The sequence below is a fragment of the Neovison vison genome, chromosome 7 (assembly GCF_020171115.1).
Source record: "Neovison vison isolate M4711 chromosome 7, ASM_NN_V1, whole genome shotgun sequence".
NCBI lineage: Eukaryota > Metazoa > Chordata > Mammalia > Carnivora > Mustelidae > Neogale > Neogale vison.
The window spans coordinates 100,460,874-100,488,547 of record NC_058097.1 but is presented as its reverse complement, the minus strand read 5'-3'; the positions used below and the strand labels follow the sequence as shown (position 1 = coordinate 100,488,547).

Below are 27,674 nucleotides of genomic sequence, written 5' to 3'. Positions count from 1 at the left end.
TTCACTTTAAGGCCTTTGTCACAAATCTGAATCTTTATTGTTCTGAAATAAATGTTATAAACATAACTCAAAACAAAAGCTTCAATATTCAGTCTCAGAAGAGGTGTGGCTCAATGCCCATCACATGTAACAAGAAAACTTCCTTTAAAAAAAAAGGAAAAAAAAGTACTATGAGAAGTCTTTCATACGAATGAAAATGCACCCTTTGGATTTTTTCCTCGTCTTGTTAGTCTGTGTACACATGGGTGCCAAAAGGTTTGCATTTTCTTCACATTAGTTCTTGCTATGATGTTTGACGGATTTTTTGCCACTCAACAAATTCATCGAGAAGAACAGGCCCTAGAAATAAAGAAGCAATTCTTGTTAGAATGAAGTGAACTCATCCCTCCAACTATAGGACACCCTGTCCACAAGCCCTGTGCCAGCGTTGAGGATGGACCCTCTGCCACTGCAGGGGTTCTGCTCCCCATTCTGCTGCTGGACTCCCCAGAGCTTGCTTCCCCAGCCTTTTCTTTCCAAACAGATGGGACTTCCCACCATGGGTATTTGCTGCAACCTTCTTCGCAAGGTTCCGGTGTTCAACTCTCCAATAACTAAGTCAAGATTAACCTCTCCCCTTCTCTAAGTGTTCATAGCATCCTGCTATTTAGTTACTAAGGAATACTAAAAGTGTTTAACGTAGCATTTCCAGGTTCCCTCACCATGAAATGTGTAAGCTTGTTGAAGGGGTGGCCGGTAACAGGCCCCAGTATGAGTCTAAACACGCAGCAGGTGTCTAATCAACAGCTGGCCTAAGAACTACTCTACAAAGACATTTGTATAAGGTGCGGGGGCGGGGGGGGGTACAAACTCATTTCCTGACAGAAGCCAGGTAGGCAGTTTAAATGACCTCATTGTTACCTCTTTTTTTAAATAGGGAAAACTCACTGCCAGAAAAAAAAAAAATTGCTAGCTCTATTTTCCTCAAAACACACAACGTTCTGGTGGTCTCTCTTTTCCTCCGGATTTCACAGACACACTTCTCTACACTAAGACAAGCAGCAGGCAAGCCCGGCTATATATGGCTGCTGAAAAGGAAGCTGGCTGTTGGCATAAGCTGCGGGCCAGCAAAGCAGGAAGCGAGTCTAACACGGGCTACTACTCCGCTTCACTCACTAATTCCAGGTACAGTTTTGTCAGATTTTCTGATTTTTCAAACAAATCTGGAAGCTTTATTTTTATCCAAAAACTCTTAACTTAAAGGTTGCCTCAAACACACACAATATACACATCTGCAGGCCACAGATAGTCCTTAGGCTGCCGGCTTACGGCTGCCAAGGTACTGTCTCTAAAAAATATTATTAAGTGTTACACCATTCTGTAGGGAGAGGTCACTACACACTCGCACATGCGCGTGCATGCGCTGAGAAATAAAGTTACCCCTTCTCTAAGTAAGTCCACACCTCAATTCACGTTTATAGGAATGTGTCTCACCACAAAACTTCCCAACAGTAACACAACGCGTGCAATCGAACTGGAGGAGGAAAGGGAAGACATCTTGTACCGTCACAGAGAACACGGCTTACCCAACTGATCATTACTTCACAGATCTGCTAAGGCATTGACAGTTAACAGTTGAGACATGCTGTCCTTTCCACTGAAGAATACTGACAAATAACTTGAATGACTGAAAAATTGCATTTCTTTTCAAGAGATTTTATTTGAGAGAGAGCAAGCATAAGACAGAACAAGAGCAAGTGGAGGGAGAGGGATTACAGGAGAGGGAGAGAATCTCAAGTGGACTCCCCACTGAACACGGAGCCCAAGATCATGGCCTGAGCTGAAATCAAGAGCCGGACACTTTGACTGACTGGGCTGCCCAGGCGCCCCTGCTTGTAATACACTGCTCAGTCGAAGCTCTTGATCTACATTCTACACCCGCTCTCCCCACACTTTCCATATGATTAAATAATAAAAGTTACTGCTAGAAAATCTAAATCCTTTATGGCAATGCTACACAAATGTATATTCTCATTTAAGGCTGTAAGAATTTTATTTTTGTAGGAAAACATACTTACAAGCACCATCTTCATCATAGTTACTAAGATCGGCATGGACAGTTCTGCTGAATTCTAATACGTTGTACCACTGATCTTTGTTCATAACACGATACTTTGATTGCTGTAGAAAATGATGTAAATATTTGAATACAGAACAAGCATTATTTATTAGGAACTGACTTTGATAAATCTAGTTATAACATTTTTTGTGATTTGGTCTTTCTTAAAACACTTATTCCTCTTTAAATTACGCGTGCTTCTAAGACCAATCTCAGGGACATTTACAGGTTTTCCTTTATCTTTCCTTCATTTTAGATAAGTAACAGGAACATCCAGTAAGTGTAGAACTCGAGTCTGCTTGGGAACATACTTTGGAACCACAATGAGCTCAAGATCGACAGCCGACTGCACAACTGCACCCCTCCTGCTCCCACGACACCCGTCTTCACTGAGGTACTGTTCAGCCACATTTTGAAGTTGGCATCTTTGCAGGCAGTGCACAGAGTACTGGCTTCGGTTCTAACCCACTTCTCCACTTACTTGGGTGACCCTGGGAGCATTATTTAACAACAGAGCCTGCTTCTTCATTTACTGAAGGGGGATAAGACATAATTCAAAACAGTGTTACAAAGAACTAAAGAAGCACTGCAGGTCGAACACCCTCCACATAACGAGCACTGAAAATATTTACTTCTCTCAGCTCCCTTGAGAGGTTACTATTTTTACACTCAGTCTATTTATTTATGCCCAAAACTGCTAATAGGAGGAAGACGGATAACAGCTATCGGCATCTACTTTACTAGCATTTACATCCACTTTATTATGTTTAAAGATTTAAGCGTACGTGAAACCCACTCACTTAAGTCTTTTTCTTATTATTGTTTTTCTTTTTCATTTTCTTTAAGATTTTATTTATTTAGTTGTCAGAGACAGAGAGAGCACAAGCAGGGAAGAGCAGAGGCAGAGGGAGAGGCAGGCTCCCCACTGTGCAAGGAGCTGGATGCAGGACTCAATCCCAGAACCCTGGGACCATGACAGGAGCCAAAGGGAAAAGCTTAACCAACTGAGCCATCCAGGCACCCCGTACCATTGCTTCTTATCAGATGCTTTAAACAAAATTATTCTGAGGAATTTGCTATGATAATCAGCTTTATGAAAAATCAAAGCAAAAACAAAAAGCATCTGTACTCAAGAAATGGTGACCAAGCCATACTGTGAGAAAAGACACAAAAACAGATAGAAAACCAAAGAAAGCGGTGAAAGAATAAAAGTATTCTCAGAACCACTGCTGGCCATGGGTGCTATGCTAAACCTTCTAAAAGAGTATTTTCTCCATGAACTCAGCGTACATCACTCACTCATCAGTACACTTAAGTACAGGATTATAGCCATTCTCATATTTGTGAACATAAAATATTTTAATTCTAATTATTTGGATTGAACCTAAGTGAAAAATAAAGTTTTATTATTACTACAACTGGTTCCCTTTTGTAGATTTCAGCCTCAGATCTCATATTAAAGAAACCTGATGGGATTGTCTGGGTGGCTGAGTTGGTTAAGCGTCTGTCTTCCACTCATGTCATGATCCCAGGATCCTGGGATCAAGTCCAGCGGCATCAGGCTCCTTGCTCAACATGGAGTCTGCTTCTCCCTCAGCCTGCCTCTCCCCATGCTTGTGCACCCTATCTCTGACAAATAAATAAATAAAATCTTAAAAAAAACAAAACCAAATACGATTTAGAAGCTTGATATTTGTATACCAGCATCAAACCTCTTCTGCCAAAAACCCAAGAAACCAATTCTGCATAAAGCACATTTTTGCTAAAATTTATTTCTTGAAGGTTACTTTTTTTTAATGAGAGGGATGCAGTGCTGGAATACAAGTATCTCATGTACAGACTGTATTAATGAACATGAACTTGTGTCTAAAAATGACAACGTATATGTACACATTTTAATGGAAACTTTTTACTACTTAAGCAGATTTTTTTAAAAGCATAAGTATTTAAAAATCTGTTTTTCCTCCATTAAAGGTATATTTTCAATCAGATTAAGCTTTAAAATAAAAATTAAAATTTAATATCCATTAGGTTAATATTTTCAAAAAAATAAAGAATATACATACCTCCAGGTACTGGTAAAATACTGAGAACAATGGCCATGTCCTTCCAAGCAGAAGAGCTAGCATAGACTTTGCGGTATCAATATCAAGGCTTCTCTGATCTTTATCCTAAAACATAAGGAAAAATTCTCCTGAGTGTGGTTTCAAGATTAAAAAAATGTGAAAATTACAAAACATGGAAATTCCACCTACCCTTGCAAAATCAAAGGCATATCTGTAGATATTCTTAAACGAAGAAATATCATTCAACTGTGAGCGCAAAAAGTCAAATTTGTTCTGTAACTTTTCTGTGCAGTCACACCTTAAATTAAAAAAGCCAAATACATTACATAATCCAGAAAATTAAATAAAAGTATCTTTAGAGGGTTGGAAGAAATGCTTTAAGAGAAAAGTGAGTGCATTTATGAAATTAACCTATGTTTAAAATTCTGATTCACAAATGTAGAATTACTAACAAACTTGTTGCCCTGTATGTACCAGTAGAATAAAAAAAACAAAAAGGAAAAAACGAGAAAACGTGACAATCAGTGAAAGTTCAGTTCAATGACTTTCCGTTAAAAAAAATACAACTCAATCAAAAACTCCAGTAAAATCACAAGTCTCTCCTAAGAAGAGGTGCATTAAAACGTGCTTTCACCACTTGTGAAGTTCAAAAGATGGCAGAATAAAGGAAATGAATCTGGCCTCTGTCACATTTTTCACTGGAAAGTTCTCACACACCAGCTTGGTGAAAAGAGATCAGCCATGAGTGGTTTTAAAAGTTTAGGAATATAACACAGAGAAAATTAACACATTATATTAGTGCTTCAGTCATAAATTCAGATTCCTTCATTTTTAGTGACAAAAATCAAGGTAAATAGTGGCAGCACCTGACCTCAGATAAGATACATAGGCAGAAGAGCGCAAACAAGTTTCTATGTTATTTCTAAAGATCAGACATGAAACATAAAAAAGGCCAACAGAATGTTCAAAGACCTTCACCGGTGTCCTGACTCACTGGGCTGAGACACGCACCATGGCTGAGCAAGAAGCAATGCAGAGGCCGCCTTTCATGAATGACGTACAACGCATCTCAGCGCCGGAGCTCGAGCTCGAGCCCACCGACCCCGCCCAGGTGCCACAGCTGTGCTCTGACTCACAGTACTGCCTCTACCTGCAAGGTGTTCCCACCAAGTTTCACAAAGTACCACTCACCGACACCTAACTCACACTTTGCCATGGCTGACAGATCGGACTCCCTTCCATTGAACTAGTGTGCCATCTACGGTGACCCACAGTCTCCCACTCAAAACTGAGTCTTAGTACTCATCATGTAGCAGACACCTAGCATTCTCAGATTTAACAAAGACCTTCACTATTCTAAATCGACAATGTGACATGTGACTCATAATTTTACTAACGTGTAAATATTTTAGATACATTTCTAATGTTGATTAAACCTTGCATTCCTGGAATAAGCCAAACTGGGTAATTTACCTACTTCATACATTGCTAGATTTTATGGCTATGTTCATAAAAGAGATGGGCTTGTCAATGTCATCCTTTCACACTCTATTAATTTTGATAACAAGCTCATAGCAGAAGCCCCAGAAAACCTAAATGACAATTAATCTGCCCCCTCTTTTTTTTTGTTTTCTGAAAAAGTGTACGGAATACTAGACTTAGCATTTATCCAAAATCAGCTGAAAAACCACCTGGGTCTTTTCAGTGAAGGAAGGAATTTTTAACAACTCAATCATTGTTTTTAATGGTTATAGGATCATTCAGATTTTCTACTTCTTTTTAAATCAACTGATCATTGACAAAGTTTTTTGATAATTTATTTCACATATAATTTTATTTACAGATGACTAAATTTATAACATTTTCTAATATGCATTACTATTTATTTTTGCTTTTTTGTTTTTCTTAATCATCTTGCCAGAACTTCCTAATTTTCTCAACTGCAGCTTTGCTTTCTCTCTTACTAAGGTCTATACATCTTTCATCTCTTTTTCTTCAGGTTGGTCCTTTCTCAAACTTCTTAAATTAGGCTGGTTCTCGACTGGAGGCTTCTTTCTCTTTTAAAGTACAATTAAGGCTACAGACCTTCCTCTAAGTACAATTTTAGCTCTGGCCACAGTTCTGATGGATACTACTACTTTACCCACTTATAAATGGTGCCTCAGCAAGATGGTTCCCGAGGACCGGAAGGGTGGGAGGCTTACCAGGTTTAAGAGAGACTGAGAGGCAGGGGCTGGAGAAAATAAGTAAAGGTGACCCTCAAACAACAGATTTCTGAACCGTGTGGGTCAACTTACATGTGGAATCTGTTTAAGAACATATTCTTTTCTCTACTCCTCTAGTTTACTTTATTGCAAGAATATAGTATATAACACCTTTAACAAAAAAAAGTATGTGCTATTTGACTGCTTATGTTATGGCTGAGGCTTCCAATCAACTTCCAACAGCCAGAAGGCTATTAGTCAGTGAAGTTTCAGGGAAGTCAGAAGTTACACACGGATGTCTCTCTGCAGGAACTCCCCCATGCCTGCTAACAGTGATGAGGACTTCCCTCCAAGTTCTGCCAAGGTGGTATCGGAGGCAACTAGCTAAAACAGAATGTTTATGTAAGATCTAGAGTTTTAGAACATAATACTCAAAAATTCCAGGTTTCAATAAAAATTCCCCTCACTGTTCAAGGGTCAACTGTATAGAAAAATGCTGCCAAAGAATTCGGTTCTAAAAGGGAGCAGAGAAAAGTGACACTTCACTAGTGTGGGATGGAGGCGGACAGATGGTTTGCTTTCTTTTTTTTTAATTAGACAAATAACTTCTGCTTTCAGGAAGATGAAGTAAAGTAAATGTAGTTTTTCCCTATGTCTCCTGCTAATTCAACTAAAAGCCCTGGACATTAGCTATATAATGGAAGAATCTGAAAGACTCTAAGGAACAACCTAGTGGTGCATTTCCTGGGTTTTCTTTTGCCCTACCTATCCCAGACCTGGAGATGAAGGAGTCAGCAAACCAGAATGTCAGTGGAGTAGACAAAAACAAAAAGAAAAACAATAAAAACCTGCTCTCCCTCCCACAAAAATCAAGCAGCCGAGGAAGAAAGAAAACTTTTAGAAAAACACTTCTTTATTCAACCACCAAGAAAAAACTGGCTCCGTGCCCACCCGCATCAGCAGAGTCTGGAGGAGGACCTCAACAGTCCACCATCACTAGGATGCAGGGAGGCCTCTCACCTCCTGTGCGATCAGCGGAAGCCACATAAAAGCATGAACTTCCACTCCAGCAAGTAGTAAGGAGCAGTGCCTGGGGGCAGTGTCAGCGGAGGCCTCGTGGGGGCTGCCCACAGCAATGAGGAATTCCCTCCTCCTTCTGAGGTGGCGCTAGGGAAAGGTAGCTAAAATAGAAGGTTTAAATAAGATCCGGAGTTTCATAACAAATCCTCAGTATTTTCAGGTTCCAGTGAAAAAAGCACTTGCCATACCAACAACCAAGATGTCAAGTAGAATGTAAAAAGAGAGCCAATATGTGCAAATACTGAAATGGCAAGAAATGTTTAAAATGATGCAAATTTTAAATCTGCAGATTTTAAAATCTGATGCAGATTTTTAAAGGAGCCATTTTGAAACTGCTTCAATAAGCAATTATGGACAAAATAAAACAAATGAAAAGATAGAAAGTCTCAGCAAAGGAACAGAAAGTCCAAGAAAAGAAATCTAACATAAAAAAGAACCAAACGGAAATTTCTGAACTGCAAAATACAGACAGACTTAAAGCTTAAAGTATCAACAATTTTATCAAATATAAGTGGTCTACATGTATCGATCAGAAGACAGAGATTGAAAGAGTGAATCAAAAAGACCCACAAAACCAAAATGACCCAAGGATATGCTATCTAGAAGAAAAAGATTTCAAATATAATACAGGCAGATTGAAAGTAAAAGAATGAAAACTGACTCATCATAGAAACATTAAGAAAGGAAAGGCAGCTTTATTATTATCAGCTAATGTAGATTTCAGAGCAAAGAAAATGATGAGAACAGAGAGGAACATTACAATGAAGGTTGATCCAGAGGTGCCTGCGTGGCCTAGTTGGTTAAGTATCGGCCTTCGGCTCAGGTCATGATCCCAGAGTTCTGGGATTTAGCCCCACCGTAGGGCTCCTTGCTCAGTGGGGAGCCTGATTCTTCTTCTCCCTCTGCCTGCTGCTCCCCTGCTTGTGCTGTCTCTCTCTCTGTCAAATAAATAAGTAAAATCTTAAAACAAAGCAAAACAAAAAAAGAGTCGATCCACCTCGAAGATGTAACAAATGTGTGTGCACCAAGCAAAAGAACTGCAAAATATGTGAAGCAAAAACTTCTAGAAAAGGAGAAACAAATATACAATTATTGTTAGAAATTTCAACACTCCTCTGCCAAAAATGGATAGAACTAGACACAACACTGGCAAACAAAGAATTCAACACCATCAACCAACAAGATCTAATGGACACTATTTGAACATGACACTGAATGTCAAAAAAAATACGTGTTCTTTTCAAGCATCCACACAACATAAACCAAGAGACACCACAGTCTGAGCCATTAAGAAAACCCTGACAAATACAAAAGAACTGAAATCACACAGGGTATGTTCTCTGACTATAATGAAAACAAACTAGAACCAACAGAAGATAACAAGATCTCCAAACACTTAGAAACTAAACAGACTCCTGAATAATCAATCACGGGTGAGAGCAAGTCTTGGTGGAAACCAAAAACTACACTGAACTGCATGAACACAGGAACACAAGTCAAATTTCCTGAGACACAAAGCACTACTGAGGGGGAAATTCACACAACTAAATGCAATTAGAAAAGAGGAAATAAACCTCAACCCATAATCTGAGCTTCTATCTTCAGAATCTAGAAAAAGAAGAGCAAAATAAACCTAAAGCAAGAAGGAGAAAGTAAATTAAGAGCAGAAATCAGTAAGACTGAAAAGAGAAAAGAGAAAAATCAATGAAACAAAGAGCGGATTCTTCAGAAAAGAGTCCATGAAAAGGACAAGTCTCTAGCAAGAATGACAAAGGAAAAAAAATACAAAAATCACCACCGTCAGGAATGAAACAAAAGGTGCCACTATAGACCTGTAGATATCAAAAGCATATAAATTTGGCCACTGAGATGAAATGGACCAGTTCTGAATGTAACACATTAACAACACAAAATAAATAATCTGATAAAATGATTTGAAATAAATAGTAATTTGAGTGGCCCTTTAACCACTAAAGAACAAATTCAAAACTTCTAAAAAAGAAATCTGTAGATTCAGGCAGTTTCAATGGAAAATGCTACCAAGCTCTGAAGGCCAATTCTATGCTATACCTTCCAAAAAATATAAGGAGAAACTCTCCAATTCCTTTTATAAAGCCAGATTTACCTTGACATCAAAACCAGTTACAGGCAGTATAAAGAAAAAAAGAAGAAAAATCACAAGAAAAAAATTTTAACTATGTATGAAGATGGATGTTAATTAGACTTACTGTGATCATTTCCCAACATACACAAATATTCACTACATTATGTAATACACCCAAAATGAACAATGTTATGTCAATTATACCCCAAGAAATAGGTAAGAAAAAGACAATAATAGACCAATATCTCTCATGAATCCTTAATGAAATATTAACAAAAAGAATTCAGCAGTATATAAAAACAATTATATACCACAACCACGTGGGATTCGCTCCAGGTAAGCAAACAGACTCAATATTCAAAAACCAAAATATAATCACATTAACAGTCTAAAAAAAAGAAAAGCTACATGATTAGACGATTTAATGCAGAGAGGGTATTTAAAATATTTCACGTGCATTCATGTGAAAACTCACAGGAAGACCTGGAGAGGAGAACTCCCTCAGCCTGACTTAGAGCAACAACCGATAGCAGTAAGAGACTGAAGCGGTCCCTGGGATGGTGAGCCAGGAAGGGATGTCCGCTCTCACCAGGCACATTCATTAGCACAGTGGAAGAAGTGCCAGCCAATGCAATATGTCAAGAAAAGGAAATAAAGGACATACAAGACCTGGAAAAGAAAGAAAACGGTCTCCATTTCCCTATTTTATGTTATAATCATATGACATGAAAACCCAAGGATGACATACATACACAAAAACTTACAGTGAGTTCGGCAAGGTCACAGGATACAAGACAACCACACAAAAATCAACTGTATTAGTAATGAATATATGGATGCTCAATTAAAAATACAACGCTATCTGGGCGCCTGGGTGGCTCAGTGGGTTAAGCCGCTGCCTTCGGCTCAGGTCATGATCTCAGGGTCCTGGGATCGAGTCCCGCATCTGGCTCTCTGCTCAGCAGGAAGCCTGCTTCCCTCTCTCTCTCTCTCTGCCTGCCTCTCCATCTACTTGTGATTTCTCTCTGTCAAATAAATAAATAAAATCTTAAAAAAAAAATACAACGCTATCTACAGTGGCTGAAAATGAAAACTGAAACATTTATGTGTAATTCTAACAAAACATACAGAATTTGTATGTATGCTGAAAACGATACACAAATGATGAGAGAAATTAAACACCAAAAAGAGACATATCTATCTTGCATGTATTCAAAGACCCAAAATAGTACAGATGTCAATTGTCCCCATATTCTTTACACAGTTTAACCAAAATCACAGTAAGATTTTTTTGTAGGCAAAAGGAAGATCATTCTAAAATTTTAGGAAAAGCAAAGAAATTGGAAGAGCTGAAACAATTCTGAAAAAAAAATCAATCATCTCAGGGTCCTGGGATCGAGCCCCTTCTCGAGCTCTGCACTCAGTGCAGAGTCTGATTGAGATTCTTTCTGTCCCTCTCCCTCTGACCTTCCCTCTGCTTGTGCTCTCTCTCTAAACAAATAAATAATTTTTTAAAAAAGATTTTATTTATTTATTTGACACAGAGAGAGAGATCACAAGCAGGCAGAGAGGCAGAAAGAGAGGAGGAAGCAGGCTCCTTGCTGAGAAGAGAGCCTGATGTGGGGCTCGATCCCAGGACCCTGAGATAATGACCTGAGCCGAAGGCAGAGGCTTTAACCCACTGAGCCACGCAGGCACCCCAAAACAAATAAATAAAATCTTAAAAAAAAAAAAAAAAGCAAAGAAACGAAATCAATCAGTTACATGGTTCCAGACTTTGTATACAGCAGCTGTCACCTAGACTGTGTGGTGCGGCAGGAGGTTAACACACAGATCCAAAGAACAGAGAACCCAGAGACAGACCCACACACAAGTACATCCAACTGCTAAAGGACAAAGGTACAAAAGCAATTTAACAGAGGAAAGACCTTTTTCAACAAATGGAAATGTGGAGCAAGTGGAATTCTGTAGGCAAAGAACAAACAAGAACCCATCTCACATCTTTTAAAGAAATGAACTCAAAATTCATCACTAATTTCAAGGTAAAATATAAAAATATAAACACTTCCAGGAAAAAAACATAAAATTCTCAGGATGTAGGGAAAGAAGTCTTGAACTTGACACCAAAAACACAATTCACAAAAGGAAAAACTGATCAACTGAACATCATCGAAATTAAAAACTTTTGCTCTGAGTCCTCATAAGATGAAAAAAAAAAAAGCTACAGAGTGGGAGAAGATACCTGCAGACCATGTACTCAATGAGGACTTCCACCTAAAACATACAGAAAACTCACAGTGTAAAAAAGTTCATCTCCTATGGCCCTCAGCCTCTTAACTATTTTCCTCAGAAACTCTAGGTCACCAATTCCTAGTCCATCTGCGTCCACCTCCTTTGTAATTCGCCCACGGAGTTCTAAATCTCGAGTATTTTTCACTTTCAGAGATTTAATTACGCATCTGAAATCTGATCATCTGACACAATTCTTTCTTTCTTTAAATATAATGTATTTATATTTTATGCTGACATTACAATTCAAAATACTTCCCTTTAAGAGTCTAAATTCTGAAGTTTAAGATCTGTTTCCCAACATGCTTAGTGATTTTTGATTGTTAGTTAATGAAAACTGAACCTTTTTCTGCAGAAATTGAGGCTTCTGCTTAAAATGTCTTCCTATACAGAAGAATGGCTTCCACTATACACAAGACTACTTACCTGGGACATTTGTAAAGATTTTTGGCCTGTCATACCAATAACGAATTCCAGCTTTCATCTGCCCGACGAAGAATTTTTTTTACAAGAATTCTCTTGGGGATAAGCCCTTCACTGTATGTAGAAGCAAGCCCACGCATTCGTATCTCCATCTGCTGGGTAGGTGTGATATCCATGACTTAATTTGAGAATTTTGATCAGATTCTCACCCTACTCAGGCCTTGCAATTTTGTCTCTTGCTAGATGCACCACTGGTTAATGGCCAGACCTAGGTGATTAGGAATAGGTAGGCATCCTTAAAGTAAATGCCTGCTCCACAGATCCCTATGGCATTACCAGCTCTTGTCATTTCTGTCTCTAATTATCTTCCTTAATTTATAGTTAAGTCCAGGCATGCTCTTTAAAAGATGCTTTTATATTTTATCCAGCATTTAAGTGTTTTACATGATAAATGATTTCTTCGCACATTTAGTCTGCCATATGGCCCAAAAAAGAAATCAAAATCTGGGTAAGTTAACTGTCCAATTTGTCTGGGGCCTAGCTCCTATATATGAATGAGTATATAATATATTTCATGCAGAAACAAGAAAACTTTATTCTTACTATTTACTAAAAACATATTACATACAATTTCATTAAGTGGCTTTTATCAGCACAAATATTCTTCATGATGTGAAAAATAAAGCTTTAATGGCGTCAAAAATTTAGTTAACTTCTACCAGAGGGATATACAAAAGAAACAAATTCTCTGATTACACACTCTATCTATAATGGTGCTTGACAATTTGGCTGTCTTCGGCATCCCCGGAATGATCAGCTGATGAGGTTCGGGAGTACGACATTTTAGGGAGCCTCTTATGTGTACTACCTTCCTCATACACCTATCTTAAGTAGAGGCCTCATCTTCTCAATCTTTGTAGCTTTCTGAAGAAGCGTTTTGCACATATTTTTTAGTAATGTAATTCACATTTTCTCACAAAATCTCATTCAGAATCTTAATACACTGGAGACTCAGGAAAGCAAACATGACAGAGGCTGCTTCCCAATGTTCAGAAGTTCCTTCTCTTACTGCCCCCAGAGTTTGAAATCATTCTTCAGGGCCTGGCATATGAAAGCATTCCAAAATTATTTGTTAAACAGAAGTATGAATACCAAAAAGAAGCCACAAAGTAAAAAAACTTTTAAAGGCACAATGTATATATTTATTTGATTATAAAACGTTTCAAAATCCCTCCCTGGGGAAAGGTTAGCGGAAACTGTAGTTCCAACAAAATCATCAAGTGTAAAAGTGGCGACATACAAGTTACCAAGGAGACAGGAATCCAAGAAATCACAATCTTTTCCAACACTTTACATCCCGCAGGTACACAGAGCAACGATATTATTTAGGCTATGATCTCAATAAGCTTAAGGCAGATAGTGAAAAGCTAAGTTTCCAGTCAAACTGAGAGAGACCAGGTGAAATCCCAACTTCTCCCTCGGCAGAAGTTGCGGTTTCCCTGTGGCTTCAGGCACATCACTGACTCTTCACTTTAATGGGACAGAAAAAGGAGCAGACAGCCTTGCAGTTAAGGAATACACAAGCTCCGTGATCACGACAGTTCTCCGCGAGAGATGGCCCTTCTCAGGCCGTGGCTTATGATCACCTGCACCCTGCCGTCTCTGCGCAAACTGCCTCACACCACTCCCACTGTCCACCTCACTCTCGAGCAGAGAAAGAATCTCATAGAACACAAACAATTGATGTTTTCTTCTTGAAGAGTGAAAGAAACAAGAGAACAAACTTTCGTGTTCAGTACCCACATCACAGAAAGTGAAGGACTGGCAAAGCCGGGGAGCGTACCCAAGCGGTCACGGACACTTTACAACTCTCCCAGTTAACCTAGCCCAAGAGAGACTCAGAGATTAGCATGTCCATACCTCGTAGCTTGGAAAGATTAGAAAGAACATTTCCCTTGAAGTAAAAAGAAACGCGCACTTCACTAGTACATCACAGAAAGCAAGAGAGTTTCTAAATAACAACTAAACAAAACCCCACGGATTTTAGGGACACTGGCACCAAAGGATACCATTCCCCAAGGCGACTGGTTAGAATGAGTAGAAACGGGTTTAAATCTCAACATTAGGACTTAGACATTAATTTCCCGAGTATTGCTAAATATTTGATTAATGGGAGGCTTTTAAATTTCTGCTTCTAATTTAAAGAACTCCAAAATGAGAAGAAATTACCATTTACATATTAGATCTACATGAGATTCTCATCTTTAGAGAGGTCCCAAATAAGCATGCTGTGACACTGATCCACAACAGAAAAATTTTACTCACAAAGTTCTTTATCTAGAACTTTCTCTGAATGAGGTCTACTGACCAAAACGGTACATCCCTGGGGGTATTTGGAAATGTGGAGGGGGCATTTAAAATTGTCATGGAGAGTACAGCAGAAGAATGCGAATGGCATTCAGTAGTTGGGCCCCAAATGCCACGTAAATGACAGTCACACACGACACGCGCCACAGCACCCGTCCACCTCACTCTTCCATCCTCACCAAGTCAGATAAATGCTCCCATTCCTTTCTCACCTAAATCCAGTCAAGCCAGACCCTGCCTTGGATCTCCACGGTCCGGAGCTCACTACAGAGACCAGAGAGTGGACCACCTGTCACGCAGGACACGCAGCGTCGTTGCCGCCACTCCTGGGAGGTGCCTACCTCCTGCCGCATCTGCTCAGGATCGTAATCAAGGCCAGTCCGTTCAGGGTTCTATGCTGTCTTCTCCACCAACACCATATGGTGTCTCACCCTTGCTCCAGCCCCCTCTCAGCCAGCAGATGGGAGAAAAGCTCTCTGCCGGGCCAGCGAGCACCCTTGGACTCCAACAGGCACGGATGCGAGGAGGAGGAAGAGCCGCGCTGTGCGTGCAGCGCAGGTGCGTCGTCATGGGGACGAGGCCAGATTTCATGAGGCTCTCGCAAGAGTCCATGACATCAGACATGAAAACAACTGCTCTACTGCAAACTATCTGCTCTCTGATGACTTCCCACGGCCTGTAACATAGGGCTGAAGCTCTGTCCACATTATTCCCGCTATCTGGAATTCAAACCTATTCTGTCGATTTTCTTTACGTACCTTTGGATTAGAACCAACCAGACTACTTCTCCCCCCCACACACACACACGTGTTCCTTTCCCAAGGCTCTGCTCATGACTTCTCTTCAGCAGTAACATTTCCTATATCCTTCACCATCAAAAGCCTACCCACGCTTCAAGGCCCAGTTCATCGAAGGATCCCTGCCTACAGCCTCTCCCATCTCATGCGGCCTCAGTTAATCTCATCAGTGGCTGTGCTTCCACACTCCAGCGCCTGTCCTGTTCCCCCTGGACGTGGGGTGGCAGCATCTCAGGGCCCTCCCTGCTCTCTCGGCATGCTCAGCAGAGGGCAGAACCAGCCTTCTGTGTCACCGTGGTAACAGGTAAGCGGCAAAGCACCCGACAGAGCGCAGGAGTGCAGGTACGGGTCTACAGATCAAAGCCCATCTGAGGGGCAATGAGGCAGTTACTGAACAACGACGGCAACTACAGAGCAACGTCCCTGCGAAGGAAGTGGCAACTCTGTCTTCCGATACCTAGGAAATGGCTACTTCTACACAAACTCACACCCACAAATTCTTCCACACGAAACAGAAAGGCAATTTACATACACAAAGTCTGTATGAATTAACAGCCTGAAAATAAATGAATGTAAGAAGTATTCTACACAATGAGAGATTTTAATCCATCACGACTGTTACAGTCTACAATCCCCAAGCACGTCTAGGTTTTAGCTACCAGGCTGTTTCTATTCCTCAACAGAACCCTACTAAAGTTTTCTAAGGGTTAAAATAATTAATTTGAAACAACTGATAGCTACATTAAGACAATTTAGGGACCAACACATAACTATGCCCAAGTTAAAGCAAATCCTAGGACTATGAAAAATCTACAAAGGAAATCAAGTCTGTGAAGTTTTACATTTTATGACTATACGTATTAAATAAAACCAAGTACACCAGGAAACTATAAAATCAAAAATTAAGACTTCTATAGATTCTTTTGTTTCTCCGGCTTTCAATTTTATACTACTATAGTCTTGGCAAGATTTTTTTTACAAGAAAATTCAGGGAGTAACAAGACTTGGCTAACTGACAAGAGACGCTCTGTACTTCACATAGCAATCTAGATTGTGGATAAAAAAACAACTATTTTCCCAGTCGAGAAGACTTGTCAAATTTGAGCGTAACAAGGCTTTACAGCATAGAGTAAAGCAGAGGGGCAGGGGATAATAAATGAGTGAAACATTTACTGACCTCAGGGTCAATTTTAAACTACCTTTATGTTATGTAGCTTGTGAACTTCCTACAGAAAAGATGTGCGAATAAAAAATAATATGTTCAAGGGTTAAGTCAATTTCTATTCTTGTAATGAAAGCCATATGCTAATTATTCTAATTATTAGAAATTATTTGTGTTTCCACATTTCTGTTATACAAAGACTATATTACATCAAGCTATGCAAAAACAAATAATGAGAATGTTTTGGTTTAAAAGTACATGAACACTTGTTAGCTGGGATGTCCAAAAAAGCAATATACAAAAAAATTCAGCGGGAGCAGTACAAAAAGCAATTATAGTACCAAATAAAATGTCTTACAATCAATAAGCAATGTCAAAACTGATACAAGCTCCAATAAAACAAAAACTATATGAAAACTAGTTTATATTCTTTGCATACTTGTCTGTATATTTTATTTTTCTAAAAAGCTAACTGAAGGTTAGATATTTCCAAAGAATTTCAGAATCAGCATCATTTGAATCTGGTATGTTCTGACACCTTAGTCACAGTGACAGGATTCAAGCGCGGCTGTAAATACTATGATTCAAAAACATTCAAAACATATACAGAAAGATGACGCAACAGGAAGCACAGTGTGCTAGACTGGTAATCTGGAAATTTAAATTCTAGGTCCTAGCCGGGCCACCAAACAGCTACATAAACCTTGGCAAACATTTTGTTCACCTCTCAAGTCTGACTCCTTATGTCACGTATAAATAATTAAAATGACAGGGTTGAATTTATGTTCTATTTTAGAAGCTATAATTTGGCTCATATAAGCAAAGGTTTTTACATAAATATATAAGAAATATCTACATGTTAATACTAGTTAAAAAGGACAATTACAAAGCATGTAATGCTGAACATTCAAATATAAAAATTCAGTTCCATTTGAACAGATACACTTAAAAAAATAACTGAGGTATTCTGAAATTTAAGGACACGCAAATAAGTAATAACGAATAAATTGTTAATAAAAGCATAACCACAACAGGAAACCACATGGCTAATTAACCCCCAACTTTTGGTTCAAAAGTATTGTAAATTAATGCTTCCTCTATTTTAGAATGTTGGTAATTAGTAACATCCTGCATGAATATCAGGAACATGACATAATTTAAAAATAACACATAATTACTAACTGATTTTGAAACTAAGCACACTTTACTCTGGAAGGTTGAAATCACATGATTTTTATACAGAAGCAATTCTAAAACCTCACGAAAGAGTTCGAAGGCAGCATTTGAAAGTGTGTAACTGGAACGTGGCTGGGGCTACAGGGAAGCCTCACAACTTTTCACTTATCTTTTTGTCAGATTAATTTAGCAGAAGGAAACAATAAAAGTGCCACGTAACTCTATCTTCAAATATCTTTTCAAAATCAGGCATAAAATTGCAGAGAAGAGGCCCCAGAGCTTAGGACTGCCCCAAGAACAGACTCCTTACCAGTAGAACTCTATATTCAGAGAAGGAAATCCCTGACTGCTCAAACAATCTGTGCATAAATAACTCGGATCACAAACCTCTAATTCACCCACCAAGAGTCAATGATTTTAATAAGACTGTACTGAGGTTCCCAGAGAGTATGAAAAATGGGGTAACAGTTCATTTTGTTAAGACCACGGTATAAAATTTTGTCAATCCCTAACTGATTGTTATACATCAAACCAATTTGATTCCTTTAAGGTGAAACCTTACTTCTAAAAGTTATGAAGCACAAAATATCAATTAAGATCTTCAAATAGGCCATCAAATTTGTTTTTTAAAAAAATGTCTTACTGTAATGAAGTCATCCCCTTTAACCATTCTTCCTTGGTAAAAAATCCCATGCTTTCAGCCTCCAATTTCCACGCTAAAACTAACATAATAATCTGGAAAGAACAGAACATAAAGGATAGGGGAAAAGTCAGCACAGAGATAATCATGTCTATATTTATCATGGAGAGCATTTTTATACAACTATTTCCATCCTTCAACTATTAAAGAGTTGACCTCTGGAATTATTAACTCCAAAGAAATTTAGATGGGCCAATTTCTTAAAAGTACAAAGTTCTAACAGTTTCTCAAGGTAGAATCTCTTTCTATTACAAATGACATTTGTTATCACAGAAGAGAACATGTGCCCAACTTGAACTGATTAAAAATACTAAAAATGACAATCTACAGCATTAAACATGAAGAAACAAAATCTTGATATAAGATTAAAGTGTCCCAAATTTTAGAAACTTACAAATATTCTATACCCCACTTGTATTCCATTCTACTTAGAAATAAAACATACATTTTCAGGTTCAACACCAATGTCTTCACAAAATTTTTCCATTCCTTCTGGCCCTACAACTTCATCAGGACCTTCAAAGACAAAAATAATTTATATATTTTATTGTTATACTTTCATATCAACATAAAACATAAGCCATTGTACTAAAGGCATCTATGAATACACGTAACTTTTTTTGTAAATAACAAAATTTGAATTTTGACAGATCTTTGATAAAGTATAAGTATTTGCTATACAATTTAAAATGTAGAATTTTTGAAATAGTCTTTAAACTTTTTTTAAACTTTCATTACAAAATGAAATTTAGGGGGAAAATGAAGTAATATTAGTATCGGTCATTTATTTGTATAGTAACTTGAACCTATCCATTAAAAAAAGAAATTACTGAAAGCCTTCTTTGAAGAAAAATTTTGACAATGCGTAAATATAAAAAACCATAAGAAATTTTACTAGAATGTGTAGGACCAGCCCACAATTCAAGACAGTTAAAAGAGAATACCTGTTTTCTTAACTAAAACATAAGGTCATTTATTACCTTTTGAAATACAATCAAATAAACTTTAATAGTATAAAAACATACACACATTTTGAAAATAATTACTTAGGAAAATACTACTTTCCTTATCATCTTGGATCTAAAGACACAGCAAAGCAATAACTATGCCACCTTAATAGAGAAACAAAAGTTTAATCCCTCAATTAGCTTATGTCTATCACTTGTCCAAAAATTAATGATACTTCGCTTGGATCTTAATTTTCTCCCTTAGCAGCACCAGATATAAATCAATACACCAACTCTCCTATTTCTTTATGTTACCAGATTCCAAAAAGATCGTGATTACATGATCTTTCGTAGCTTGCTAAGATTACAACAAATCTGTGACAACATGAATGGACCCAGAGAGCATTATGCTAAGGGAAACAAGTCGGAGAGGGGGCAGATAACATATGATGTAACTTGTATGTGAAATCTACAAACAAACAAGGAAAAAAACCCAAACTCATAAATACAGAGTACAGATTAGTAGTTGCCAGAGGCAGGGATGGGGCGTGGGGAAAATGGGTGAAGGTACTCAAAAGGTACAAACCTCTAGTTCTAAAATGGATCAGTCCTGGGATGTAATGTACAGCATGAAGACTAACTACAGTTAATATACTGCAAGTTGCTCAGAGTAGATATTAAAAGTTCTCATCACCAAGAAAAAAAATTTGCAACTACGTATGGTGATAGATGTTAACTAGACTTATGGTGATCATTTTGCAACGTATACACATGTTGAATTATGATGTACATCTGAAACTAATGTCATATCTGAATTAAGACAGAAACAGTTAATTAAAATAATTATGAAATGATAGAAATATGTTATCACATAACATATGATTTTTGAAAACATAGTCTTGAAATATTAAAGTGGCCCAAAAAACCCCTGTCTTCCTTTCTTAAGGACTTAGAGAAATCCTGCAGCTTTACTCTCCATGGACTAGACTACGGCTACTCATTGATGGCGCTGTCCGCCACCCTCATTAGTTCACAACACGAAGCTAGCACAATGGTTTTGTCTTCACAGAAGAGTAGAGCCATCCAGTATGTGGGCCAATACATTCTTGCTGTTTCAGATGAGATCCAGGCTGCTAAGATGATGTTAAAACATGGTCTGAAACCAAAACCCTTAATTTTCTGGTTTAAATAACTACTGCGGTTATTCATGCAGTGAGGTGTTAAAAGGTGACATGGATGGTAATTACAGGACACCTTCACTTCCTAATATGTATTTGGAGGATTTTTTAATGAGAATGTGTTAATTATGTAATTTTAAAAGCATACATATACAATAAAGCTGTTAAAAATACAATATGCATCCTTACATATGGTTTGGTGGAAGTAAAAATTAGATAAAAAATTTAATATGACAAAAAGATAAATTTTTACTATGAAAAAGAAAACTGACCTGCCCTCAAAGCTGCCGCCATTAGTAATCAGAAGAAAAAGCTCAAGAGTTGCGTCAAGAAGTATCAGTTAAGTACTGTAAAAGACAGACTCCCTAGAAACTGCAGGGCTAGTTGGTGGTTAACACTGGATGAGAATCAAATCAGGGAGACAGATAAGACATACACAAGACCCTTCTGTAAATGTTAAGTGACTTTTCCAAACCAATGCAAATAACTACAAATCTAACTCTAAAACAAGGCCAGTACCAATGTTCTTTTCCTGGACTGCCCCGTGTTAGTTCTACTCACTGAAATACATCTTCCAATAAATCTACTCTGCAGCTGAATTTAACTCTTTCAGGCAAAAAAGATTTCCAAAGCTACAGGAATGATTTAGTTCACTCTACTAGCAGGTAGAACTTTATTAGAAGTTAGCAATTCTATCCTGCCTTTGGGGCTCGTTGTAAGGTTTTAAAAGTGCCTTTTCACTTTCCATGCTTTTGTTCAGTAATAGGACCCCTGTATGCTAATGTTTGCTAATGTAATTATTACTCAAGATGAGAGGTCTTTTGAAAGAGCAAAACCATCAGGCTTAACACACATCACCTATGGTATCATACTAACAAAATTAATGGTAAAATATTTTTCAAAGTAAAGAAAAAAATCAATTTTCTTTTTTTTATAACCGTAAAATGTTGCCAGCAATATCTGCACAGTCTAAATCCACGCCAGCCATAGCAGACGCTCAGGAAAAAAAAATGTGCTTCATGGATGACACAGCACCTTCCGCATGAGCTACACAGGAGCTATCCTGCTAATCCTGGGACAGAACTGTCAGAATCTACAACCCATAAATCTAATGCCGTAATGCTATTACTGTGTTAGTAAGAGCTTCTGACTACTTCCAGGTACTGCACAAAGTGCTGTACAGGTATTATCTCCAGTAGGCACAATGGCCGTCTCTATTTTAATAAGGGAGAACCTCATTTAAGACAACAGTGACTGTTTATTTGGTAAAAGACTGGTTCTTCCTTGTCAGTTAGGTCTCTGTCCAAAGTAATGCCTTCCCTCATCACCCTCCTTGAAAGTTACCCAAACTTTCTACTTTCTATCCCTACACCTGCCATATTTTTAGCTTTACAATGCTGCAAGACCTAGCACTGCCTTGCCTACTTAGCTATTTACTGTCTTTCCCACTAGAAAGCAAGTCCCTTGAGGGCAGGGATCTTGTCTAACTTGTTCACTACGACATCCCTGGCACTTAACAGTGCCTGACGCACAGAGAATGCTCAATAAATATTTATTAAATCATTCAATAAATGACATAATGTAAATTACCCTCAAGTGTATTTACTAATATTTTTTTGTATAAGGAAAATTAGTTGCCATGTACATATTTTAAAAAAGAAATTATAAGATTGTAATTAAAAGCATAGGCTCTCTAATCAGAATGACCAAGCTCTGAATCCTGGCTTTTGTCACTGTATGACCTTGGGCAAATTACTCAATCTAAACCTTGGTTTTCTCATCTATAAAAAGAAATAACAAAACCTATCTAACAGAATGATCGTAAGGAAACATTATATAATTAAGCACGATTTTTGAAATAAAGACAGCAACTATTATGATAACTACTACAAAAATGCTAGAATTGCAAATAAATGTTGAGCTAATTAGAATATTATGCTACCCAGGAAAGTCACAAGGAGAGGAAATACAAATAAGTGTGAAAGAAAAAAAAAAGCACTAAATTGTGGTATCTCTTTATAAGTGAAATAAGATGAGTGGCCTTTTGATTCTGTATCGTGAATTTCAGTAAAACCGGCATTTTGAATAATGGGTCAACATTTAAATGGAGGTCAGTAAGAAATGAATTCCCTTCATTTAATTTGGGTTAGACATTGTCTTGGGAGGCCAGTAATAGCAGTTTTTCTGGACTACAAAGAAAAAGTTCTGTTACTAAACAATTTTTAAATTATACTTTGGGGATCCCTCAGTTGGTTCAACAGTGAAGTTGCTGTCCCCCATCAATAGTCTTACTTTCCACAATTAGCCTAAACTTACACCGAAAGTTCACAGGCCTCACCAGCACAAGATATGAGCAAACATATAATACACTGTTTTATTTTAAATGCTGAGAATGATAGCAATAAAAGGAGGGAGAAGCGATAAAACCATTAACTCCCTAAGACCCAAATTATTCTGAGAAAAATAATGTTTTCACACATGCTTATAAAAAAATTAGGAATAAGTGGGAAAGAAACAAGTTGCTTTTTCATACACGTGTTTAACTGGGACATCTCCTCCGGGGCTATTTCACCCCCAGGCTACAGCTCCACCCCAGGCCCCGAGCTGCCAGCACTGAGAGGATTTCGCTTCAGTTAGCTCCTTCCAGAAGCCCTTCCCTGATACTCCCAAGGCTGGGTGACCTGTTCCTCCTCTGAACTAAGTAGCAGGACATCTTCCTAATACAGCATTTGTCACACTCTATTAGTATCAGTTTGTTTACTTTCTGATGGATTACCACATTTCTAGAAGAACTGAAGGGGGCTAACCAGCAATGGTGAAGGGGCAAATGTGTTGTGTCATGACAGATCTGAATCGTAAATTATACTATGGCTCCCCCAAAGTTTCAAAAAATGTCAGTTTGGGTTCAGAAAATTTTCAATATGGAAAAGAAAAGAACTATATAAAGCATAATGTTTTATTACATACTTTGTGTTTCCCAGAATATTAAGTCTACTTTAGCTAGTGAACATAAACCAAAAAAAATCTCTTTACACACTGTATCAAGAGTAAATGAGTTTCACTCCTCCCACTATATACTGAATTACATAACTAAAGAAATATCATCCTGACATGACACCAAATTCTTACTCTACCCATAATCCTCAGTCTTGACCCTCATCCCAGGACATAGCACTAACACAAAGCAGGCCTGCAATAAATGATTTGTTAAATAAATGAACCAAAAAAATTGTTAAAGCATGTGACTGATATCTTCTTATATTAATTTCATTACCTGCATACTCATAAAACCAAGCCAGGCACTTCTTGCTTGAAAAATGTTCCTCTCCACTTATTAGTCTAGCAGGGGGTTGGGATCTGCAATAGCTTAGAAAACACACAAATGCCTAAGAATTTTATCAAATCTCAACTTTCAGTGAAAAGCTAAGTTCAATATGAACTACTTCAAAGCAAAGTAAACAAAGTACTTTTTTTTACAGCTGGTATTATAGGAAAAAATCGGGAGTTTTTTAGTATTTGAAATTTGAAACAGTAGAGTATACGTAAAATTTTCTTGCTAACAAAACCCAAATGCTACTTTGCTCACTATCAAAATCCAGAATATCAGCTAAAGTCATTTCCCCAGATTTCAAATGACCACATGGAAGCTCAAACCTAATGGTCTCCAGACAAGACTAGTAGTTGGGAAAGTATTAATCTTTATAGCAGTTCTCCTGCTGACTTGTATGGAAATAGATTTGTGTATAATACACATAATTAGAAAGCAAAATCTTATAAAACATATTTTGATACTTAATGCATCAATATTTTGAGAAAAATCATATATTAACAGTTGTTTATTTATCATCTGCTAAACTTAAATAGATATTTAAAGACAGAAGATGATTTAGGACCCAAAATTATATTAAATTTCACAGATTAAAAACAAGGGTAACTGTAAATATGAAAACAATTGTACAAATAATTGGGCCAAAGCCATTTAATTCCAAAGCCTTTCTCTTCCCCCAAATCATTAAAGGTTGGCAAGTTCATAAATGGCCTTTAGGATTTAATGAACTTCAAAGAGCTCAGAGAGTTCCACCACCACAGTGACCTAGAAAGGCTACAACTCTAGCTACTGAGTAATGTCATAAATAAACTACCATATTTAACGTTTTAAACTGACAGAGCAAAGTATCCCCCGAGTTTTAACAACACTGACTGTTCAACTATTTTAATGTGCTTTATTTAAATAACTGTTCTGTTACGCACTTAAGACGGCTACAAGTTAGAAGAAGAAGAAACTCGTGTGTTTGATCAAACTACGAGATGCTGGAGCGGCGGTGGCACATTCTGGTGTGAGTGACCTAGACGTATGAGAAAATATCGTCTGTCACCCTCACAGCTCCCAAATATTCTTAGTGGTTCCGTCAGGCAGGAAGGTAAGATGCGCCGAAGGGAGCCGCTCCCCCACTTCCGAAGCCGCTCTCTGTAAGCAGAGCTCGGTCCTGACCTGTCCACACCGCTGACTACAGTCCTGCCTTAATCGTAGCATCTGGAGTTGTCACATCAAGTGCCAACCAGAGACACAAACACCCAGTGAGGTTTAGACAAGAGCCACTTCTCACGCCTAAATTGCAATGGTTTTGTGCAGCGCACAACGTTGCTGTCATGCCTCGTGACATGCTACAGTGGGATCAAAGAGCTCTAATTACAGCTCTGCTCTGTCTTCTTTTTTCTCCAAGAGGATACTGAGCAAAATAAGCCCCGGCTTATTAATATTGATGCCGAGAGGGAAGAGCATTTTGAGTGCTAGAAAACAAAACCGCAAGCACGGCCCTTCCAGCTCCGCACGCAGGGACTGGGCGCAGGTGGAGGCACTATCCTTCCAAAAAGGGGCTTCCTTCCTGCTGGGATTTTCCGGCTTAGACCCCTCCAGAGGCTCCATTTCGGGGCCACTTACAGCACAGGGAGCTTTCCTTCCCACCCCGGCAGTTGTCAGGTCGACCTTCCCCAAGCTCCGCTCCCTTCCTCGCACGCTAAAGATTCTGGAAGTGACCCTTCCGCGGACCTGGACTCACTTGCAGGTACGGACGAAGTCGGGGCGGGGACGCAGGGGGCGCGGGCGCCGCTGCCGCGCGCAGTCCCGTCCCCCCACCCTCCCGGGCACGTAGAGCCAAAGGTGAGGCGGCTCCCGCGGCGGCTCCCGCAGCGCCTCCCGGGGCGCACACGCCGAGCACGAGGTGCAGTCGGGCTCGGAGCCTCGAGGGGTCCTGCGCCCAGCAGCCGGCTCTCTCGGAGGGGGCTCGCCTCCGCAGCCCGAGCCCCGGAGCCCCGGCCCGCCTGCTGCTCCTCTCGCCGCCCGGCGGAGAGAAGAAGGAAGGGGGGAGGCGATACCTGGAGATTTTACACTTCTTGAGGCCCCCGTCTTCCGCCACGGCCGCTGCCACCCCAGGGGATTTTCTCTTCTTCTTCACCGGCATCTTCCGCCCTCCCCGGCAGGGCGGCCAGGGGAGCCGGGGCAGGGGGTCGCGGTCCGCCGGAGACGCCTCAGTGCTGGCAGCCGGCTCCCAGACACAGCAGCAAGCGGAGGAGCAGAGCCGCCAGCCCGCGGCAGAGCGGCCCAGCCCGGCCGCAGCCCGCGCCTGGGTCTCCGCCCGTCCGCCCTGCGCGCGGCCGGGGGCACTCCTCGCCGGTGGACACTGCGGCTGGCTCGCACCGGGAAGAGAGAACGAGGACAGCGCGGCACCGCCACCACTCACACACTCCGGGAGCAAGAGGCTCGCTCTGACCCGGATGTGGACCGCCCCTGGCCGGAAGTGACGCCAGCGCGGCGACGGCCGCCGGCAGGGGCGTGGCCGTGCGGAGCCGTGTGCGGCCGGGGCGGCGCCGCGGGCAGCCGGGTTGTAGTGGTGCGGCCGTGCGAGGCTCTCGGCCTCTGTGGGTCGCCCGCGGGCCCCGGCCTTTGTCGCGGGGCCGCTGCCTGTCCCTCGTGCTGGGGGCCCCCTGCCCTCTGCGGCCCGGAGCGAGGCGGTGGAGCAGGCCGCGGGGCACCCGCTGCGGGGCCGCCTGGAGCCCCGGCTGTGGCTCTCCCGGCGCCCGCCCAGCTCGCGGTCCAGGTGAGGGGCACGCGGCGGCGGCCGGCCCGGCGAGGAGGGCCCCTCCCAGACCCTCCAGAGCCCTGCGGCGGAGCGGAGCCGGGGGGCCGGCCTGCGTGCGTCCGAGCTGCGGGTGCGCGCGGCTATGCCGCCGGGCCGCGGGCGACTAGCGACCGACGTTCCCCCCGGGGGCTTCGGCTCCGGACGCGCCGCCTCCGCCCGCTAGCTCGCGACGCCCGGTGCTCAGTGCGGCGTGCACCGGCCCGGCACCGAGGCGTGCCGGGGTCCCCCAGAGCAGTGTGATCCCACAGTAGCGCGGTCCGGCTGCTTTCCTGGGGGCCTTGTCTTGGGTCCGCCCGTGCCGTCCCCCGTGTAGCATTTCTCTCTCTCTCTGCGGGGATCTCACACCACTTCGTCCGCTCAGGTGCTCGGGGGCTTTCAGGTCGTTCCAGGTCTGGGCCTGGGGCGAGGAGAGCTTTCCGGGTTGACGCTCACGTTACCTTTCACCTTGGAACAGCCCAGGCTGGCTTCGCGAGCCTCTCTCGGCGGCGGGTTTCTGCTTCGGGGCTGTAAGTGTGCTTGCCTTGGGGTTTTCTTCCTAACCCTTTTTCTCCAGCTGATCCAGTGTCCGTGCCGCGGGTAGTCCCTGCGACCCAGGGAATCTGCGCTCATCGGCGGGTGCGGCGGGTGAAGGTCCTGAGTGGGCTGTTGGCAGTAATGTTTCTGGGAGTCACAACTTAAACAGATTTTCAGCTAAGCACGGGAGTGTTGGTGCTTCTGACGCCCATGTCATACAAGGGGCGCCTGTCCTCCTGCAAAGGGAGTTGCTGGGGCACATGGTAGTTCTCTGTTTTTGGAGGATCTTCTGTACTCTTTCCCAGAGCAACTGCAGCAGTTTGCACTCCCACCAACAGTGCACGAGGGTTATTTTTCCTTTTTCCATGCCAGAACTTCCTGTCTCATCTTTGACAAAAGCCATTCTAACATTGACTTGGGGTCATAATTC

At 40.5% G+C, this 27,674-nt stretch overlaps 1 protein-coding gene across 3 annotated transcripts; it reads right to left on the bottom strand.

The window, feature by feature from the left end:
- Window positions 1-26,317, bottom strand: DCUN1D5 (defective in cullin neddylation 1 domain containing 5). 3 transcript variants are annotated; one of them, XM_044257773.1, is made up of 8 exons: window positions 25,968-26,317; window positions 23,866-23,957; window positions 18,912-18,982; window positions 18,410-18,501; window positions 4,354-4,462; window positions 4,165-4,269; window positions 2,058-2,160; window positions 1-339 (listed from the first exon to the last, which is right to left on the bottom strand). In XM_044257773.1, exons 1-8 carry the CDS (start codon window positions 26,051-26,053, stop codon window positions 284-286), a joined length of 714 nt encoding a protein of 237 aa, XP_044113708.1. In that variant the 5' UTR covers window positions 26,054-26,317; the 3' UTR covers window positions 1-283. The 3 variants fall into 3 exon arrangements, with proteins under 3 accessions (XP_044113708.1, XP_044113709.1, XP_044113710.1); XM_044257774.1 differs by lacking the exon at window positions 23,866-23,957 and having other exon boundaries at window positions 25,968-26,036; XM_044257775.1 differs by lacking the exons at window positions 18,410-18,501; window positions 23,866-23,957; window positions 25,968-26,317 and having other exon boundaries at window positions 18,912-18,984.
- Window positions 26,318-27,674: the final 1,357 nt, after the last annotated feature.

Bases quoted from the DNA above. Each gene is read 5' to 3' on its own strand.
- DCUN1D5 (XM_044257773.1), bottom strand. From the start codon at position 26,053: ATGCCGGTGAAGAAGAAGAGAAAATCCCCTGGGGTGGCAGCGGCCGTG. The intron at 23,958-25,967 runs GTATCGCCTCCC...GTGTTTTCTAAG, and splicing joins AAGAAGTGTAAAATCTCCAG to CTATTGCAGATCCCAACCCC. The intron at 4,270-4,353 runs GTAGGTGGAATT...CTTATGTTTTAG, and splicing joins ATGCCTTTGATTTTGCAAGG to GATAAAGATCAGAGAAGCCT.